Here is an 18,662-nt window from a genome sequence, read left to right on the forward strand (position 1 = left end):
AACAAGGCAGAGGAGCTAAAAGCCACTTACTGGTCTCCTGTACCCGAGCCACAAAGCCCATCAGAGGGAGCTGGGGAGTGATCTGCATGGAGGGGGGAGGCGGGGCAACAAGAGGGCCTGCTACAGACACACCACACCACAGGAGAAGCGGGGAGAGCGAGAGAGGAGAAAGAAAGAGGGAAGAAAAAGAGGAGCAGATTGTAATTAGGAAAGAAAGCAGAGGAAGGAAGGCAGAAAGAGAGATGTGGTGGAATTAGAATTTAGAACATGATAGAAGCCAGTTAGATCAGTAGGCAGACTAGGCATTAAAAAGGGCTAAATCAAGAGCAGGAATCATTTCACACAAAAAAAAAGACAGCGAGCTGCTGAGACCTTGGCGCTTTGTGCCTTCCCATAGGTTCGCCTGTCTGCTGAAATCAAATGGCGTTTTCGTGTATGAATTCAATACTCCAGTGAGGTTCCGGGAACTCACAAAATGACAGTTTGCTTCCACAAGAACTGAAAACTTTTGTCAGCTAGTATTTAATGTTTTTTAACCAAACTCCCAAGTAACAGAAATAATTTGGGTCGGTATACATTTTGTTTCTACAAATGAGTTACAGGATGGACCAGGAGCTCAAACGCTCCAGGATCCAAACCAGACAGTAATATATGAAAGAAAGCTCTAAAATCCAGACTCAATATCTAAACACAAAAGACAATTTGCGTTCTGGTAGGAGTGATAGTGTTGCTGGTCAGGGCTGTTACCTGGGACCTGGTTGAAGTGGGGTCCTCCGTTGGGCTGGGGCTGGTTCAGGGGCATGTTGGAGTTGGGCTGGCCCGTCAACGACGCAGGCCGGCGGTACGGCAGAGACCCCCCCACCGCAGGAGGGTTCTGTGGTTGCACCGGTCGGTTCATGCTGAAGAACTGGGGGGCACCTGGGGTACAGACAGCATGGGGAACCAGAGAGAGATTTTGGTACGGTGTAGCTATGTCGCTGAACTTATCACTTCTGGTTCCTGTCACATGATGCACTTAATTCATGGGATCAATTTAAGCACTTTGCTGTTTTTGGTATTCAGACATCATCATGGCAGATTTCAAGTCAAAGACCCTTTTCAACATCACTTACTGTAAGAACACAAGAACAATTTAACTCATGCACAAGGTGTGATGATGGCATGCAGGTGGTGACTGGGAGCGATGGGAGAGAGTTGCCCTAAGGAGGGAATGAGATAGAGACACCCAGATGAAAAAGGAAAAGACAGAGTGACAGATCAGACAGTGATAGGGAGGGTGATGGAGGAACTCTGATGATGCAGGGGTGGAGAATGACCGGCCCACGTGACAACATGCCTGCCGGTACACAGACAGATACAGGTCCTGGGATGATGGGAGAGATGGACGTGATGCAGGGGTGGTGGTGGTGGGACACTCACCTTGTGCAGGGGTGCTGAAAGCAGCAGGGCCGGTGCTAGTGACAGCAGTGGGGAGCTGGGGTGGGGGAGGGGGCACAGGTGGACCCTCAGGAGGGGGGGGGGGGGAGGGGTTAGGAGCTAGAGAGAGTACAGGGAGGCCATCAGGTGGGACGGGAGTAGTGGTGGTAGTGGGAGGTGGCTTAGCAGGGTTGGGAAGGGCAGGGGCGGTACCTGCACCATCAGTAGGTGGGAAAGGGAGGAAGGCAGTGGAAAAAAGAGGAAAGGAAAGACAGGAGAAGGAGATAAAGACTGGTGCTCAGACACTATCAAGGGGGAAGGAAGGAGAGAGTTTAAAGCAGTCTGACAGACCGTATTGCTCTTTAGAGAGCTAGTAGGCGGAGCTTAGACAGTGGGCAGGGCATGGGGCCAGACCTTACCTGGGAATGCTGTGGGGGGCGGGGCAGGCGTTGGCACGGCGATAGGCAAGCCCACGGAGCCGCTGCCGCTATTCTCTCTGCTGCTGCTGCGGCTGCTGCTGCTGGGGTGGCTGCCTCCACTGCTGCCGCTGCTAATGATGTCACACAGCCCATCACATAACCCAATCAACACCCGCTTGCATTAAGTCATTTACCGTCTAGAGGTTATATATACACTTTGTAGGGCCGGTTTCCCAGATACAGATTAAGCCTACTACTGGACTAAAAAGTAGTGTGATTTTTTTGTCCAGCACTAGGTTTAATCTGTGGTGCACGAAACCGGCCCTCTGAGCCCTATTGGTATCAGAGGACCTGCAAGCACAACCTACCAAACCAGAGACTCTCCTGGCCCAAAATCCTGGCCCAAAATCCTGCCCCACACCTACCTAGCACTGAATGGATTTAAATGAACAGCTCTGCTTTGAGATGACATGTACAGCAATAAAGAAATGAATAAAACGTCACAAATTACAACATGACATTTAGCGGTGGTCCATTAGTGAGACATGACGTGACAAAGACAGAGGCGCCACAAAGCTGGAGGCATCTGAAGAAAATCAAGGCGAGAATAAAAGAGGAGGAGACTGGAGACAGGGAATGAGTGAGAAACTGGATGGATGGAAGAAAGGACCAACGCATAGATAGATAGGTTGAGCTGAAAGAACTGTCTGTTTAATTTAAGCCAAGGTCAACCATTGCTAATATTAGTTTTAACGTCAGTTTCAAACGTAATAATGTGCTCAGAAGGAAATAGAGAAGGGACTGACGGAGAAAAGGGATCAGCTGTATTACAATGGCCAAGCTTCAATTCTCTGGTGGCAGATACTCTGTCATGTAGTCCTTAAGATCTTGTTCTCACTGCCTGGTAGGAGCCTCAGTGACACCCAGAGCTGCTCGTGCTTATCTGATCTTCCTCTGCTGTTACGCAGGTGATAAAGAAACATATTTGAATACATTCCTATCTGAGCTGTACGTTCGTTCTGTGTGCTTGGTGTAGTGCCTATTCAAAGTGTTTCAGACCAGTTTTTCTAGTGATATTATTTTACAAGTCATGTGGGTAGGGTTGGGGGGGAAAGTAGTTTAGTAGCATGTAGCTACAGTGTTTATAATCTATTGCAGCTGATCTTTACTACAGGGCAGTTGAATCTAAGCGTGTCTGTTCAGTGAGTCCAGGGCCGCTCGAAGTGTGTTCTAGACGTGTTTTTAGCTAGCGGTGTGCTGGGAGCATGCGGGGCGGGGTACCTGTACGTGCGGTTCCTCTGATTAACAGACGCAGTGCGTGCAGGGCTCTGCTGTGGGGGCGCCATGTTGCCATGGCGCGTCGGGCTCGAGACGTAGTCGTTAGGGACAACGGGAGGACGCACCGGCTCGAGTGTCCTATAGGGGGAGTGGCGCCTGCGAGGGGAGGGGTATGAGAGGAGTTTAACATCCACAAGTGAGGGGTGGAGGAGGACAAGAAAAGGAGGACAAACATGGGAACCAAAATAAATAAAAGAGAACCAGTGCAAACTCAAAAAATGGGGTGTAGGTGGGAAAAGGCATTAAATGCATCAGTCGTATCTACAGCTGCTGCTGCTTCAGTTCTTACACAGCCCAACATCAACCGAGGACAGTGATGTCTATTGATGTGCTTCAGTGGAATAAAAAGCCTCAAAAGTATGGATGAGGAGCCAAGTCTTTTCTCCCCCTGTGCTTGTTTAAGCGATGGAACGTTGAGCGCTGTTGCCATGGAGAGCATGACATCACACATACGGGGGCGGGGGACAAAAGCAACCAAAACACCACAGACAGAGATGCCTCCTCTACACCAGAGACTGGACTAGGGCAGTGTGTCATGGACTACCGGCATGCGTCTCGTTTTAGGGGGGGGACATGTTTGAAAGTCACACACACACAAACAGCACTTAAACTTTAGAAGAAACATAAAACACAATGTTATAAACCATTACATACATTACTGTTATGGACAGGTCTGTAGAGGGGGATACAAACTGGACAGGGACACATAACAGGACAGAGCAACAATAACAGTAGCCCATAATGTCAATAAACAGATTTGAAGATACCCATTCACTGGAAAGAAATTAGGTATGCACATTAATTAGATCACCAAACAGCATATCATGTGCCACAGGCTAGCTTTGACCTTTTCACAGAGAGGTCTGCTCCGGACCTTAACTAAATGTCACTGAAGGTCGCTGCTGGGTGGTGAGGTGGTAGCCTGGTCCCTAGCCCACCATACGGGGCTTAGGAGGAGCAGAGGGACACTACAGCAATCTGTAGTACAAAGGGACACCTGGTGCCTGGATGATCAGATCTTGTCCATTGATGAACATGTTTTAGATGTCTGATCGTGGTTGGCTGAGACTGAAAGCATGTTTTTCTCAAGGACATGAGCAGCATGGACAGGGGTTGTGGTACCTGCCACGTCTACATACCCAATGGTTCCCTTCCCTGACATGGGTGGGCTGGGCGGCTTCTGTGTGGGTGGGTTGGTGCGAGGGAGACCTGCGGCTCCAGCCTTCATGTTCTGAGCACTGGCCTGTAGGACACGGTGAGAGAGGATACAAAAACAACAACAGGGAAGTACTAGTCAACAGAGCAACACAACATAACCTGGGATCAGACAAAACACACTCTGGTCTTACACGCATACCAACTTTGTTTTTAGAGTCCTTACCTTAAACCTTAGCAACCACTAGGTTCATTTTAAAAAGGCAAATAAGTGATGCAAAGAGAGAGAAAGAGAAAGGAGGATTAGTGACTAATAGTGAGAAAATGCACAGAAAAATATGTAGCAATGTTATAGGCCTACAGTCCACAGATGTTAGGGAAGCAGCGAACAAGTCACACACTGTCCTAGATAAAGTGACTCACACTGTTACCACCACGCCCTCGTGCTTATCCCAAGGGCCTACTACTGTCTTTGTACCAAACAGGGGGGGAGTTTCCTCCAAAACGTTTGTCGTGCTAAGATCAGTGTTTGTCCATGATCTTAGTGCTACAAAAAGGTTGATGATAACTCACTCCAGTACAAAAACAAGACGTACTACTATCATCAGGAATCCAGTCGTAACCGTCAATGCCCCACTGCTCCCTACCTTGACTCCGTGGCCCATGTCATCCAGCAGGCTGTAGTCGATTGGCTTGCGGATGTAACGCACCGGCCTCTCTGGATTGGCCGGAGCAATGATCTTGTGCGTGCGAGAGGTGTTCTTATTGGTGGTCAGGATGCCAATCTCCCGCCTTGCCACTTTCTCTTTGTGGATGTCCACTGTCTGGGGCCGCACAAGGGGGAGAAATACAGTTAAGTCTATTTCTTGACAGACTTGAACAAAACATATTTTTGAACTAGGCTTATCGTTTCTAATCAGGTATTCATACGCTATATGGATGTGTGTGTATTTTGCAACGTGTGCATCTGTGTGTGTGTGTGTGTATATATACAGTGTGTTCCACGTCCCGGCAGCCGTACCTGTGAGATGTGGTTGATGGAGGACTCCATGCGGCGGAGCTGGGAGGCCTGAATGTCAAGCATCTGCAGGACATTGTTGGCCAAGGTGTTGATCAGGTAGGCTACGCTGGCCAGGGACTGGGTGGTGTAGTTCTTAGTCTCCTCCAACGCTCTGTGCTTATCTGGTGACTAAGGAGTGAGAGTGCAAAAGAGGATAAACAGATAGACATCAGTAACAGAGAAACGAGAGTAGAGAGGCAATAACAAAACAACAAAGCCAGGCAGCATAAAAAAAAAGAGAGCATCGATATCATATAAATAGGATCTTGCAGGGGCTGAAGGATGACTAGGCAAGCTAAGGCCATATGTTTTCAGAGGGAAACAGTTTCCTGGAGATGAAGCTTTCCTTGCTGTTCTGACCAAGACTTCCCTTGTTAACAGTATGTGCTGAATGAGAAAAGTAATGTCAAAGGACAATCCTCTACCCTCCCCCATATGACCTGAATTACATGGATGTGTGTTAAAGACAGACTGAATGCATGGATTCTGGCATGTGTTTCTCTGTTGCTCATTATGAAAAAAACGAGATTTCAGTCTTGGGGGTGTGGTTCGATGTGGCAGTTACTGATGTTTGCCCCCATGAGACACCATAGGAACAAAGCCAGCATTACTTCTTCAAAATAGTCAAGAAATATGTAATTAATTCACATTTTAGTCACGCAGTTTAACATCTAGTTAAGGTGTTTGGTGTAGTATTTCTCAAGTAAAAAAAATAAAATGCGCAACTTGTGGTCTTCAGTAAACAAAATCAGATCCGCTGCACTGACAGGAAGGTCTGTCTCACTGTCTGCGGGTAGGATTAGATAAATGTGTCTGAGTAATAGATGCCACGTAGGCCGTTTTCTATCAGAGAAGTTGTTTACTTGTCAAATAACTTGGTGCCAACCAGCACCTGAATATGACTGCACGTCACATAATTTAACGCGTTCATACATTTTTTACGTAGTTATTACACATGGATTACACTATCACTCGTATTTCATATGTCACAACGATTAATCGATACGTATGCTATGATGCTGGTAAAGTTGTCTCGCGCACCTACAACTGCTGTTCATTAAAAAAAGCTAGCTTGCTCATGGATGCAAAACAATGTTCTTCCCCAAAAACATAGCAAAACAACATAATCTGTTTAAGTAGCGATGGTTAGCTAGCTAACTATATAGCTAGGCGTCATCATCTAAAATAACTGTCTTATAAATTCGGGTTCTTATTTGATTAATGGTGGTCGGACCCATCTATGTGAAGCTAGCCACAATAGGGGACTTTGCGGTTAGCCTTCAAAATAAAAAGTATGTCATTGACAGTGATGCAAATGCATACAAATAGTAGAACTATTCCATAATTGAATAGATCAAGTTAAACGAGGTTGGAATGTTATATAAAAAAAATCTACAAAAGACAATTTGTTAATTTAACAAGAATCTGTTGCAATCACACTGGATGTATTGTACTTTAGAATTGCATTGGGGGCATACTTATTTCACTGTACAGCCTTACCTATGGATTGTGGCTCAATGACATTGAGTATCAGTCTACTCAGTGACACCCAGAGAACATTAGCATCGTAGCTCTTATTGCAGGACTCTGAAACAACTGAATTGAGACACATTTATTGTCAAGCTATGTGTATTGAACACTATTCATGAGGAAAAACAATACTGCTTGGATGTTTTGGAGTCTGATAACTGAGGATGTTGGGGGGAAAAAATATATGGGGTACAGTAGACTGTTACCCCCTTTCATTGGTCCCCAACCCTTAGATAAAGCTGTACAGTGCAAAATAAATGTCAATACTAACAATAGGCTGACTGGGGAGGTGATTTCAGTCACAGTCCTGCAATAAGAGCTACAACGCTAATATTTTTACATTTATTTTACCTTTATTTAACTAGGCAAGTCAGTTAAGAACAAATTCTTATTTTCAATCACGGCCTAGGAACAACTGCTTTGTTCAGGGGCAGAACGACAGATTTGTACCTTGTCAGCTGGAGGATTCGAACTTGCAACCTTTCGGTTACTAGCCCAATGCTCTAACCACTAACCACTGCCGCCCCAGGGGCGTTACGTTATTTGCGTAAGCTCTTCACAGTTGTGTTCTGTGGGTGTCACCGAGTAGACTGATACCACATTTCATTGCTTCACATTCCAAACTTGTTTAACATTATCTAGTCTAAATATGGCATGACTCCACCAATTGTAACCTTCTGCATAACTTTCAAATAGGTACTTTTATTTTGAAAAAAAAGCGCAAATTCCACTACTGTGCATAATCTTTATTGTGGCTAGCTTCACAACGCATAACCCGATCAGGTCGAGCCTCACTAGCCATGATGAAGCTAGCTGGCTGCTTATAACGTTAGCTTTGGGCAAGAGAATTAAGTAGCTGGCTAGCTATTTATTTTCATGAACTGAAGTTCAATTTCAATAGGAAAACAACAAGTGGCTACTTAGCTAATACTTACTCACAATGATTCCTAAATCATTGCTAAGAATAATGAACATGACTGCAGTTTCTACTTGTCATTGTTTTCAGGCTTGTTGTATTGGTGCTAGCTAGGTACCAAGCTAAAGCTAGCTAGCTACCCACCCCAGAAGTTGCGATCGAACAAAATTCTTTATTACCAGCGCGGTATTGTAAACACATTGTTCGTGACCGGTTTTTGCTTGTTTGCAGACTTTTTTTGTACAGCTTTGACAGTGCTATTGATAGTAGTTGTGACGCTTGGCTTGCACATGCAAATTCAGAACACACAACATTCTAGAATAGAACTGTGTTATTTGACTTGTCAAATTAAAAAGCGAATTAAAGTGTTATTTGAACGTGTATCTTTTTTGATACGCAATGACCCGTGTATCTTTTTTTGACACGCAAAGACCCAAACGGCGTTCCATAGTATGTCGTGAAGCTAATAGCAGTGACGCTATTACTGTTTAACTCCAGTAGGGCAACATCTTTACAATAGCGCACTTGGTAAAGTTAGTGTACCGGTGCTCAACCAGTCGCAAAAGCCAACATCACCCACAACAGAGAACGGTTGATTGTCAAGGGCAATGAATTTCATTATCTTGGCGTTAATGGATTTCACCTTTGAGTTGTCTCGCTGAAATGTTCTTACTCTTTCAAATGACTGCTTGACTTGTTGACTGCTCAATCCACACAGCAGACATTGAGGGCTAGGTTAGGAATGCTGTGTTGCGCATGTAGTGCAACATTTTACCTGGTCGTCATTATGCCATGGACCTACGTTATATAGGTATGCACGTCAGCTTTGACATCTTTTTTCACATCGGCATTAAACTACACATCGGGCCGATACCAATGTTGGCATTTTTAGCTAATATTGTCCGATTCCGATATATCGTGCATCCCTAATAACTACTGCTGTACATACCTTTCCTATTCATATATACTGTCCATACACACTATTACACATATTGTTTATATACATATACACCAGAGTCTGACATTACTCGTTCTGATATTTCTTAACATTTATGGGATTTACATGTACCATTTTGTGTTAGGTATACTGCACTGTTGGAGCTAGAAGCATTTCGCTGCCCTGCGATAACATCTGCAAAATACACAGTAGCCAGTTTAATAGGTAAACCACCTCGTTCACGAAAATGGTTCGCTCCTACAGACAGTGAGTCACGTGGCCATGGCTTGCTATATAATGCAGGCACAGGGATCGAGGCATTCAGTTACTGTTCAATTGAACTTTAGAATGGGCAAAACAAGTGACCTAAGCAACTGAGCGTGGTATGATTGTCGGTGCCAGGCGCGCCGGTTCCAGTATCTCAGAAATGTCTGTCCTACTAGGCTTTTCACGCACAATAGTGTCTAGGGTTTACCGAGAAGGGTACGACAAACAAAAAACATAGTCAGCAGCAGTCCTGTGGGCAAAAACAGCTGGTTGATGAGAGTTCGAGAGGCAACAATCGTGCAAGCTAACAGGCGGTCCACTATCAAGCAAATGATGGCGGTCAGGATTTGGCATAGGCAGCATGAGTCCATGGGCCCATCCTGCCTGGTGTCAATGGTACAGGCTGGTGGCAGTGGTGTAGGGAATGTTTTCCTGGTACATGTTAGGTCCCTTGATACCAACTGAGCAACGTTTACATTTCCCCGAATCACTCCAGCTGTTCTGGATGCAAAGGGGGTCCAACCCAGTACTAGATGGGAGTACCTAATAAACTGGCAACGGAGTGTATGTGTACGCGACCAATAAAATTAGATTTGACGGAATTAAAAGTTAAAGGAGAAGGATAGGTTACAACGACAAAGAGCCAACAGGCAGGCTGCTACTTAATATTCTGAATGGAGTTATTTGTAGCTGTAGGATGAGAAAGTGCATGCACTGCATCGGCTGCGGGTGCGGGGAGCATGATCACACAGTCGTCCGGAACAGTATCGGACATCACACTCTCCGCAGCTTATGTGAGTAAGACCTTTAAACAGGACAACATTCACAAGGCCGCTGGGCCAGACGGATTACCAGGACGTGTACTCTGAGCATGCGCTGACCAACTGGCAAGTGTCTTCACTGACATTTTCAACCTCTCTCTGTCTGAGTCTGTAATACCAACATGTTTCAAGCAGACCACCATAGTCCCTGTGCCCAAGAACACTAAGGTAACCTGCATAAATGACTACCTACCCGTAACACTCACGTCTGTAGCCATGAAATACTTTCAAAGGCTGGTCATGGTTCACATCAACACCATTATCCCAGAAACCCCTAGACCCACTCCAATTTGCATACCCCACCAACAGATCTACAGATGATGCAATCTCTATTGCACGCCACATCGCCCTTTCACACCTGGACAAAAGGAAGACCTATGTGAAAATGCTATTCAATGACTACAGATCAGCGTTCAACACAATAGTGCCCTCAAAGCTCAATAAGCTAAGGACCCTGGGACTAAACACCTCCCTCTGCAACTGGATCCTGGACTTCCTGACAGGCCTCCCACAGGTGGTAAAGGGTAGGTAACAACATGGGGTGCGTGCTCAGTTCCCTCCTGTAGTCCCTGTTCACTCATCACTGCACGGCCAGGCATGACTCCAACACCATCATTAAGTTTGCTTATGACAACAGGTGTAGGCCTGATCACCAACAACGATGAGACAGCCTATAGGGAGGAGGTAAGAGACCTGACTGTGTGGTGCAAGGACAACAACCTCTTCCTCAACGTGATCAAGACAAACGAGATGATTGTGGACTACAGGAAAAGGAGGACCAAGCACGCCCCCCTTCTCATTAACAGGGCCGTAGTGGAGCAGGTTGAGAGCTTCAAGTTCCTTGGCGTCCACATCACCAACAAACAAACAAACATGGTCCAAGCACACCAAGACAGTCGTGAAGAGGGCACGACAAAACCTATTCCCTTTCAGGAGACTGAAAATATTTGGCATGGATCCTCAGACCCTCAAAAGGTTTTAGAGCCGCACCATCCTGACAGGTTGCATCACTGCCTGGTATGGCAACTGCTCGGCCTCCAACTGCTAGGCTCTACAGAGGGTAGTGTGTACGGCCCAGTACATCACTGGGGCCAAGCTTCCTGTCATCCAGGACCTCTATACCAGGCGGTGTCAGAGGAAGGCCCTAAAAATTGTCAAAGACTCCAGCCACCCTAGTCACAGACTGTTCTCTCTGCTATCGCACGGCAAGCAGTACCGGAGCACCAAGTCCAAGAGGCTTCTAAACAGCTTCCACCCCCAAGCCATAAGACTCCTGAACAGCTAATCAAATGGCAACGTTACCATCTATGCATAGTCACTTCAATAACTCTACATGTACATATTACCTCAATTATCTCGACCCCGGTGCCCCCACACATTGACTCTGTACCGGTACCCCCTGTACATAGCCCCGTTATTTACTGCTGCTCTTTAATTGTTAGCTATTCTTCTTACTCTTTTTTTTGTATTTTCTTAAAACTGCATTGTTTGTTAAGGGCTTGTAAGTAAGCATTTCACTGTAAGGTCTCTATACCTGTTGTATTCGGGGCATGTGGCAAATAACATTTGATTTGCAGCCAGTTAGCCTAGCTAGCTAACGTTAGCTAGCTTCTCCCAGTTTGATGATAAATAACCTAGCTATGGCAGCTATTAGTCTACTATAGGGCGAGTCGGTTTGGATGGTTGCTGTCTCATCTCTCCCTCCCTCCCTCCCCAAGTCACTTGCTCAAAGTATGGCCCCTCCCCCGCCTGCTATAGCACCACCTCTCGGCTTTATCAGCTCCAGTTAATTAATTAAGTCGCTTAAAAACATGAATTTCTGCTGCTTCCATCACTCGGATCAGATCGGCCCTGGATTCGACCAGTCTATATGGAATGGGTGTAGTTGTCCTCGGGTCCGTCCAGAACGGGTTTCTATATTTAAAAATGAATTTATGCATATCGAGTCATGGTGGTTAAGTCCCAGATCCATTTCGGAACAGGCCCAACTTTTTGGACCCGTGAAGACCTCTAGTTCCAAGGCAGTGGCACTATTGACAAACGTTTCACAATCGGTGTCAGAACCTCACTTTATATTAGAAAATACGTACTTCATGGCATGACTAACGTTATGAACAATTTAGCTTGTTCTGCCACTGCCAGAACCACCAGTAAGTAGTCTATGAAACACCGATTTTCCCACTCTACAGTCAGTAGCACAAGAAGTTCGGCATTGATGATACAGGATGTCCGATCCAATATGCAGTGACTTGTTTTGGCACACATAAGGCTATAACATTAGCTAGCTAACGCTAAGTATTGGCAGGAGAAGAACGCTTACAAGTGCCACACATTATATATATATGTTTTCTTCACGACCAATGTTGACATCCAGCTAATGTTGACACGAATTGGGAATTTCAAACCCCTACTACTGGATAATTTGACAGCACTGGCAGCGCAGCTAACTAGAAACCGTGGCTAGTTGGAATTAGTAAGCTCGTTTGCTATAGTCATAATTCGTTTACTTATGGCTCCCTTGGTTCTCTTCTGGTATCAGAACGTGTACCAACATTTTAAATCCAATTCCTTACCTTAGCTGAATAGCTTGTTGTGTACCCCATCACGGCACAGTCAATCATGAAACCAGCTGTGCCCTGATAATTCGTGCTAGCTCAGTTAGCTAACCAGCAAGCATGATTTGGTTGGAGGTAAATAGCAAACGAAGTCAAGTTAGTAAAAATACTAACAACTAAATAAACGTTTGATAAATGACGATACCTGTATGACGGTTGGAGAACGACAACCAATGTTTTCATATTAGGAAAAACATAGCTACGTTCCGCATGAAGTAGCTAACTAAGGTTAGCTAGCTATCTATAGCCTAGCTTGGTCGCGCTAACAGGAGCACCCTTACAGTTGAGTCGCTGCACCTCATCGGCATAGCTCGTAGCAATCACTTCGCCCACCGTCAAAGATAATACTCGTAGAATATATAATTGATAATGTTATAAAAGTATCATTACCTGAACATAGTTGCTTTCGCAATACTCGGCAACTCTTTCTAAATTGGTAAAACTATCTAATAAAGCACTACGTCCAGCTGGAATCTCCTCTTCCAAAAGCATTTGTAACTCCGCCATTTTCACATCTTTAGCAACCAATGCATGCCAGATCCCAGCCTCTCCAACGCTCATGCAGAAGTGGCGTTGGGCATCCCAACTATGACGGAGTGTATGACAATCTGTGACAAATTTAAGTGGATATGATACCTAGATCTTTGCTCTTTCAATTCCTTTCCAATTTACATTGTGACTGGTGTAAATTATTAAAAACCTAAAGAGTCTGTTTTGAAAGGAAACAATACCATCTTGAAAAAGGTTGTTAATAAATCCAGAAGTTACGGATATTATTTTTATTTGAAACAATTAAAGCTAATGTAGCGATACAGGGGAAACAGGGCTGGGAATACAGAGTGAGCACTTGTTGACAATAACGGCCTAGACGTCTTGACAGTGGCAGAATATGCTCACAACAGGGGGGCTGCAACAAATGTGCAAAATATTATATTCCTATCCTAACACACCAGTAGTGTAAACTTTATTTTAAAAATGAACTGTCTAAAATGCCATGTATCTGGGGGAGTGGGGACCACGTGTTTTGGAAGGCAGTTCAGCTGGAATGTTGTGCAGAAGTCCAAGAGTGGAGATAAAATAGCCATCACTTGTGCAGCATTTGGTTTAAGGCAAGGTTTAAGACAATACATAAATGATCATGTAGCTTGAAAAGATAGGTACGTACTGGTTCTCATATTGAAATAGGGGGGACAAAAAGCTACTTCAGGTGGTAGCTCAAATGATCTTGTCGCCATTGGCAATGACTTTAGCTAATCAAAACCATGTTCAAGAGCTGACTGACAAGTAGTCCTACAAAGCTCGCCATCATGTTTACAGCTTTTTTAACAGTTCCACTCGGTCTAGAATCTAAGCTAACTGACAAGTACCTTCCCAATTAACACAGTTCCTCTTCCACAGATGGAGTTTGAGACAAATGTCCACTGTTAGTTAGCTTCTTCTGCTCACAGTGATCCATGTGTCATCTTTAGGTGTGGACACAAGCTCAGATCTGGCCTCTACCACCTGTCCCTTCACCTGATGCAGCTTCAGTTGGCGCACTACAGTGCTGAGGACGACAGTGGCCACTGTGTACGCAAACCTGAAATGTGGCGAAATGGTGGTATGAAAAGTTAGTTACAAGCCCACATTCTTCTTTGCCTGGTAGTGACACTCCCTTTCCATTTCCTTTCATTTGATATTGTAGAAGAAATATGGTAAAACTGTATAATAAGTTGCTCCTGTGCAATTACAACTAGAAAATGCCCTAGCCCCTTGGTTAATCTCAAGTGCACGCCACTATCCTTTCCCATCCCCGTTACCTCAGCTCAGGACAGGCCTGGTTCCCTGAGAATCCAAGCAGAGAGAAGCTTTTCCTGGCTGAATCTTCTGTGAATCGGTCTGGGTCAAACCTGGATGTAGAAAGTGCAGGAATTCAAACTTGGTACCAAAAGAATCCAGCAAAAATTGCCTCTTTAGGTGGCAAAAGGTTCAAAGGAAAATGCATATGAACAGACTTGTAGGGACGGCTCCAGGTGTCTGCATCCTGTAGGACTACCCCAAGGGCATAGATCACCAGTGTCTAAAACAAACATAGGAATAAAGTGTTTTAATTATTCACTTTAAAAACAACAAAAAAATCATTTTAAATCCACAAGCACTTGCTGACTGTGACAGTGAGATGTGGATAATAAATTGACTAAGTTGGGAAGAGGAGAAAAAGACACCTCTTTAGGAATAATGTGCTGATCGACTTTCCCTTCATTTTCCTGGAGCCGGGCTGCGATGGGCGTCAGTTTGGCTGTCCGCACAGTCTCGTTCAAAACCTGCTGGAAATACCTATAGTATAGAAGATGCATTTGATAAGCATGATAAAAAGTATCTATAAACATACCTTGAACACATGCTACCATGAGGATACCTGCCCCTTCTGCTGTGACCGACCAGGGTTCGAACCCAGGTTTCATGTAGTCCACAAGGCTATTAGCCCCTGTTAACTTAGGCATTAGCTCAGGAAGCTCACACCAGTCTTCAGGTCTCATATAAGGTACACGTCATGCAAGAGTGGATCTGAAACACCTCTGTTACACTGCATCACATCGTTTATGTTATTTGGCTGTCAGAGGTCACCTGAGCTGTGGGATCTTATCCAGAGAAACAGGCTCAGCGCCCAGAACATCCTCCAGCTCCTGATGCAGCTTCTCCTGAACTTCCTCTGATGTGGACAGGAAGTGTACTGCCCAGATGCACACTTGGAAAATATTACAACCACAAAGAGAAACATCAACACTTTGTGAGAGAGATTTTCTGACAGAATACTAACCAAATGTATGATTTTATTCTCAGAAAAAAATTACGATTGGATACACCATAGAAGCCGCAAGTTCTGACGTAGATAGGCATAATCTATTTATTACTAGTACTCACAATTAGCTGTGATGACACAACCTGCCAGTGTGAATACCATGCTGTCCTCCATCACCTACAAAAGAGAAACAATGAAAACAAGCGTTCATTAAAACAAAAGTAGGAAGGAAGTTTTATTTTCCTCTACACATGAGTAACAGCAACAGGAGGCTCTATGCTCTACCTCAATGAGTCTGTTCTCCTTATAATCAAAGAATCTGTGCATCACCTGTCTCTCTGTGAGGTTGGACTGGAGAAGAGTGTCTACAAACGCTGTCTGGCTCCTTTGTCCTTTCCTGTCTTTAGCCACAGACATCAGCACTGTTTCCATTTCTGCCAGCGCTGTAAACAAACAATGTACTTAGCATGAGGACAGAAAATGTATACACATCTCTTTTCAATTTCAGATACATTCAGTAAGGAAGTGAGATGAGATGTACAGGTAACACATATGATCCATAGCAGTGAACTAGTTCTCACTCACCACTCTCATAGTGCTCCTTTCTGATGGAGCTCTTCTCCATGGAACCGTCCAAATAGCCTTTTCCGATCTCCGACCAGATCTGACAAGTAAAGGGAATTATCTGTGAAAATCTGCAAACAACACCGGTCGTAATGGGCATCTTTTCACCAGAAACGGTGACTTTAAATGTGACTGCTCACTCACTGCCTCATGGTTCTTTCGGAAGCCGATGACTTCAGCATCATTCCGGAAACGGTCACCCAGAGCGAGTTGAGTGACAGCCTTCATGGCCAATCCTAGCAGATGGGCACAGAGGGGTGTGTGCTGGTCCTTAGGGAAAGACTGCCACTTCCCCACTAACTCCTCCACCAGCTAGAACAGGACAAAAGAGGAGGGAGGGAGACAGAGAGAGAGTGTGTGTCAATGGGAAAGGGGGATACCTAGTCAGTTGTCCAACTGAATGTATTCAACTGAAATGTGTCTTCCGCATTTAACCCAACCCCTCTGAATCAGAGAGTTGCAGGGGGCTGCCTTAATCGACATCCACGTCTTCGGCGCCCGGGGAACAGTGGGTTAAGTGCCTTGCTCAGGAGCAGAATGACAGATTTTTATCTTGTCAGCTCAGGGATTCGATCCAGCAACCTTCCGGTTACTGGCCCAACGCTCTAACCACTAGGCTACCGAACTATAACATTCCAGGGAAGTGAGCACAAAAAGCTTTTGGAGTAAACAAATACTAATGGATACACAAAAACAGAAGAAAGTATCGCAGAATACTACAGCCAAATATTAAAAACTGCCAAATGACCAATGTGTAAGAGGCAAACCTTCAGCAGCATTGGAAAGTTTTTCTCCAGGGTGTTGTTGACGGCACTCTCATACAACTTCTTCCTCATTACAGCCTCTGTGGCCCCTCCACCCGTTCCTGACTGGTACCCTAGCAACGACTTCAGCATTGTCTCAAATGAGTCCGCTACAAGTAAGGATAGAAGATGTCACAGTGGAAAACATGTTACTGTTTCTTTATTTCAAAACAACACTGTACATGTATAACGGAAATCCCCTGAATCTGTTACGATGTCTATCTATACCTACATTCCACTTAGAATGGTGCAATCTTTTAAGCATGAATTTTAAGTAGCCGGACTAACCGGTGTCTGTATGTAGCCTCGCTACTGTATATAGCCTCGCAACTTTTTATTTCTTTACTTACCCATTGTTCACCTAATACCCTTTTTGCACTATTGGCTAGAGCCTGTAAGTAAGCATTTCACCTGTTGTATTCGGCGCACGTGACAAATAAACGTTGATTTGACGTTAGTAGGGACAGAGCACCCGTTTCCCTTTCCTCCCAATAGTTTCCCTCCCTCCCCAGTACATACTAGTCCTGTTGGGGTTGATGTGCTGCCGTAGCTGGTCCACTGAACCCAAGCTGACCACAGGGCGTCCTCCAAACCAGAAGGATGCCACAGGACCAAACTGTCCATGTAGACTAGCCAGGAACTCATGCAGACTGCCTCGGTTCACTATGTCTTGCAGATTTCCATCCCTAGATTAAGAGAATGAGACGAATAAACCAATATGAACCTAGGTCAGGCCAGGGCCCGTATTCAGAAAGCTTCTCAGTGTATGAGTGCTGATCTATGATCAGTTTAGCCTTTTATATGGAGATGAATAGACAGGGGGATCTGATTCTGGATCAGTACTCCTACAGTGACGCTTTATAAATATGGGCTGAGGTCAAGTGTGGTGACCTTACCCGAGCGCTAAAGAGAGACCGTACTTAGAAAGTTGTAAAACATATCTGGTCATGGTCTACTCACTTCTCTTCGGTAGGGTTGAGACCTGGTATACCAGAAGCACTTCTTGATGACTTGATAAAAAAATGATTCAAGCATATTACTTTCAGTTTCAAGAAAGACGTAAATTAAACATGACAAGAAATTCTGTGGGGTTTACATATTCTAAGTCCATGGCAGTAAACTCTAAAAACTTGAGCTTTGGAATATATTTGTCCACTCTACAATTCACTTAAACTGCTGAAACATTTGGGTGCTAATGGTAGATGCATAAAATGTCCAGGGATTTTTTTTTTAACTGTCATGTCACTAAAACTGCACAAAGTTAGCAGCTTTACAAGTAACGTTAGCTAGTAATGACATTGGTGGATATACGATGTTGCAAATATTACGATGTTGCAAATATTGGCTAATATAAGCACAAGCATTGACTTACTGGATACAAATAGAGGACTGCGCCGACCAGAATGATGACAAAAGTCACTGCAAATATCGCAAAGTCCAGCATGTTTGCTGGTGTTACTCAAAAAAAAACGTTTAGACAGGTAGCTAAAGCGATACTATACATACGGTATAGCTACCACGTCTACGGTAGCATCATAACGCCGTGTTCTACTGCAAAGCCTGCACACAGTCAGTGAGGCCAGAGCAATGCATCTCAGAGCGCATGGATAAATCAGAACGTACAGAAGCAGATACAATCTAACTACAAAATGTTACAAACTCCTTGATCTGGCATAGCACAATTGGTAAAATCAATTCAGTGGAAAGCTGAATTTTCACCTATCCAGATAACTTAGTGATTGGTCCTAGCCCGGTCTACTTAGACCTAGGCAAGGGAGGAAGCAATGGTCCATTTCCCAAAAATTCGAACAGCACTTATATTCTGGGCAATTACAAAAGTGTCGGTAGATCATAAGTACGAGAGCAGATAGAGGAGAGCAGATACAGTTTTAGTATCTTAATTTCATCACCCTGTTGCAAGAGAACACTTGTAGTGTATTCTAGGTTTAAAAAGGCTTCTGAAGATTGTACTTTTTCCA

The 18,662-nt window shown here is 44.6% G+C and overlaps 2 protein-coding genes across 19 annotated transcripts in view; both read right to left on the minus strand.

Annotated features, from left to right (window-relative positions):
- The window catches only part of LOC139532209 (abl interactor 2-like), a 16,193-nt gene extending 3,128 nt beyond the window's left edge, over window positions 1-13,065 (minus strand). Inside the window, exons 1-10 of one of the 18 annotated variants that reach the window (XM_071329549.1) lie at window positions 12,865-13,065; window positions 5,350-5,517; window positions 4,976-5,152; window positions 4,555-4,572; window positions 4,313-4,416; window positions 3,117-3,269; window positions 1,836-1,966; window positions 1,420-1,629; window positions 748-918; window positions 31-117 (exon numbers count right to left, since the gene is read on the minus strand). In XM_071329549.1, coding sequence (XP_071185650.1) covers window positions 31-117; window positions 748-918; window positions 1,420-1,629; window positions 1,836-1,966; window positions 3,117-3,269; window positions 4,313-4,416; window positions 4,555-4,572; window positions 4,976-5,152; window positions 5,350-5,517; window positions 12,865-13,035 — 1,390 coding nt within the window. In that variant the 5' untranslated portion in view covers window positions 13,036-13,065. Of the gene's footprint in view, window positions 1-30; window positions 121-747; window positions 919-1,419; window positions 1,630-1,835; window positions 1,967-3,116; window positions 3,270-4,312; window positions 4,417-4,554; window positions 4,573-4,975; window positions 5,153-5,349; window positions 5,518-12,432; window positions 12,599-12,864 lie in introns of those variants that run through there. The other 17 variants (XM_071329547.1, XM_071329552.1, XM_071329550.1 and 14 more) reach the window with 17 other exon arrangements.
- A 152-nt stretch (window positions 13,066-13,217) lies between these two features.
- On the minus strand, window positions 13,218-18,266 carry LOC139532174 (cytochrome P450 20A1-like). Its single transcript, XM_071329421.1, has 13 exons — window positions 18,056-18,266; window positions 17,644-17,693; window positions 17,203-17,369; window positions 16,648-16,793; window positions 16,025-16,192; window positions 15,842-15,920; window positions 15,587-15,699; window positions 15,379-15,433; window positions 15,082-15,202; window positions 14,679-14,790; window positions 14,469-14,533; window positions 14,274-14,363; window positions 13,218-14,053 (listed from the first exon to the last, which is right to left on the minus strand). The coding sequence occupies exons 1-13, from the start codon at window positions 18,125-18,127 to the stop codon at window positions 13,903-13,905; spliced, it is 1,389 nt and encodes a 462-aa protein (XP_071185522.1). The 5' UTR covers window positions 18,128-18,266; the 3' UTR covers window positions 13,218-13,902.
- Between the last annotated feature and the right edge of the window lie 396 nt (window positions 18,267-18,662).

Source organism: Salvelinus alpinus, chromosome 10, assembly GCF_045679555.1.
Source record: "Salvelinus alpinus chromosome 10, SLU_Salpinus.1, whole genome shotgun sequence".
NCBI classification, from domain to species: Eukaryota; Metazoa; Chordata; class Actinopteri; order Salmoniformes; family Salmonidae; genus Salvelinus; species Salvelinus alpinus.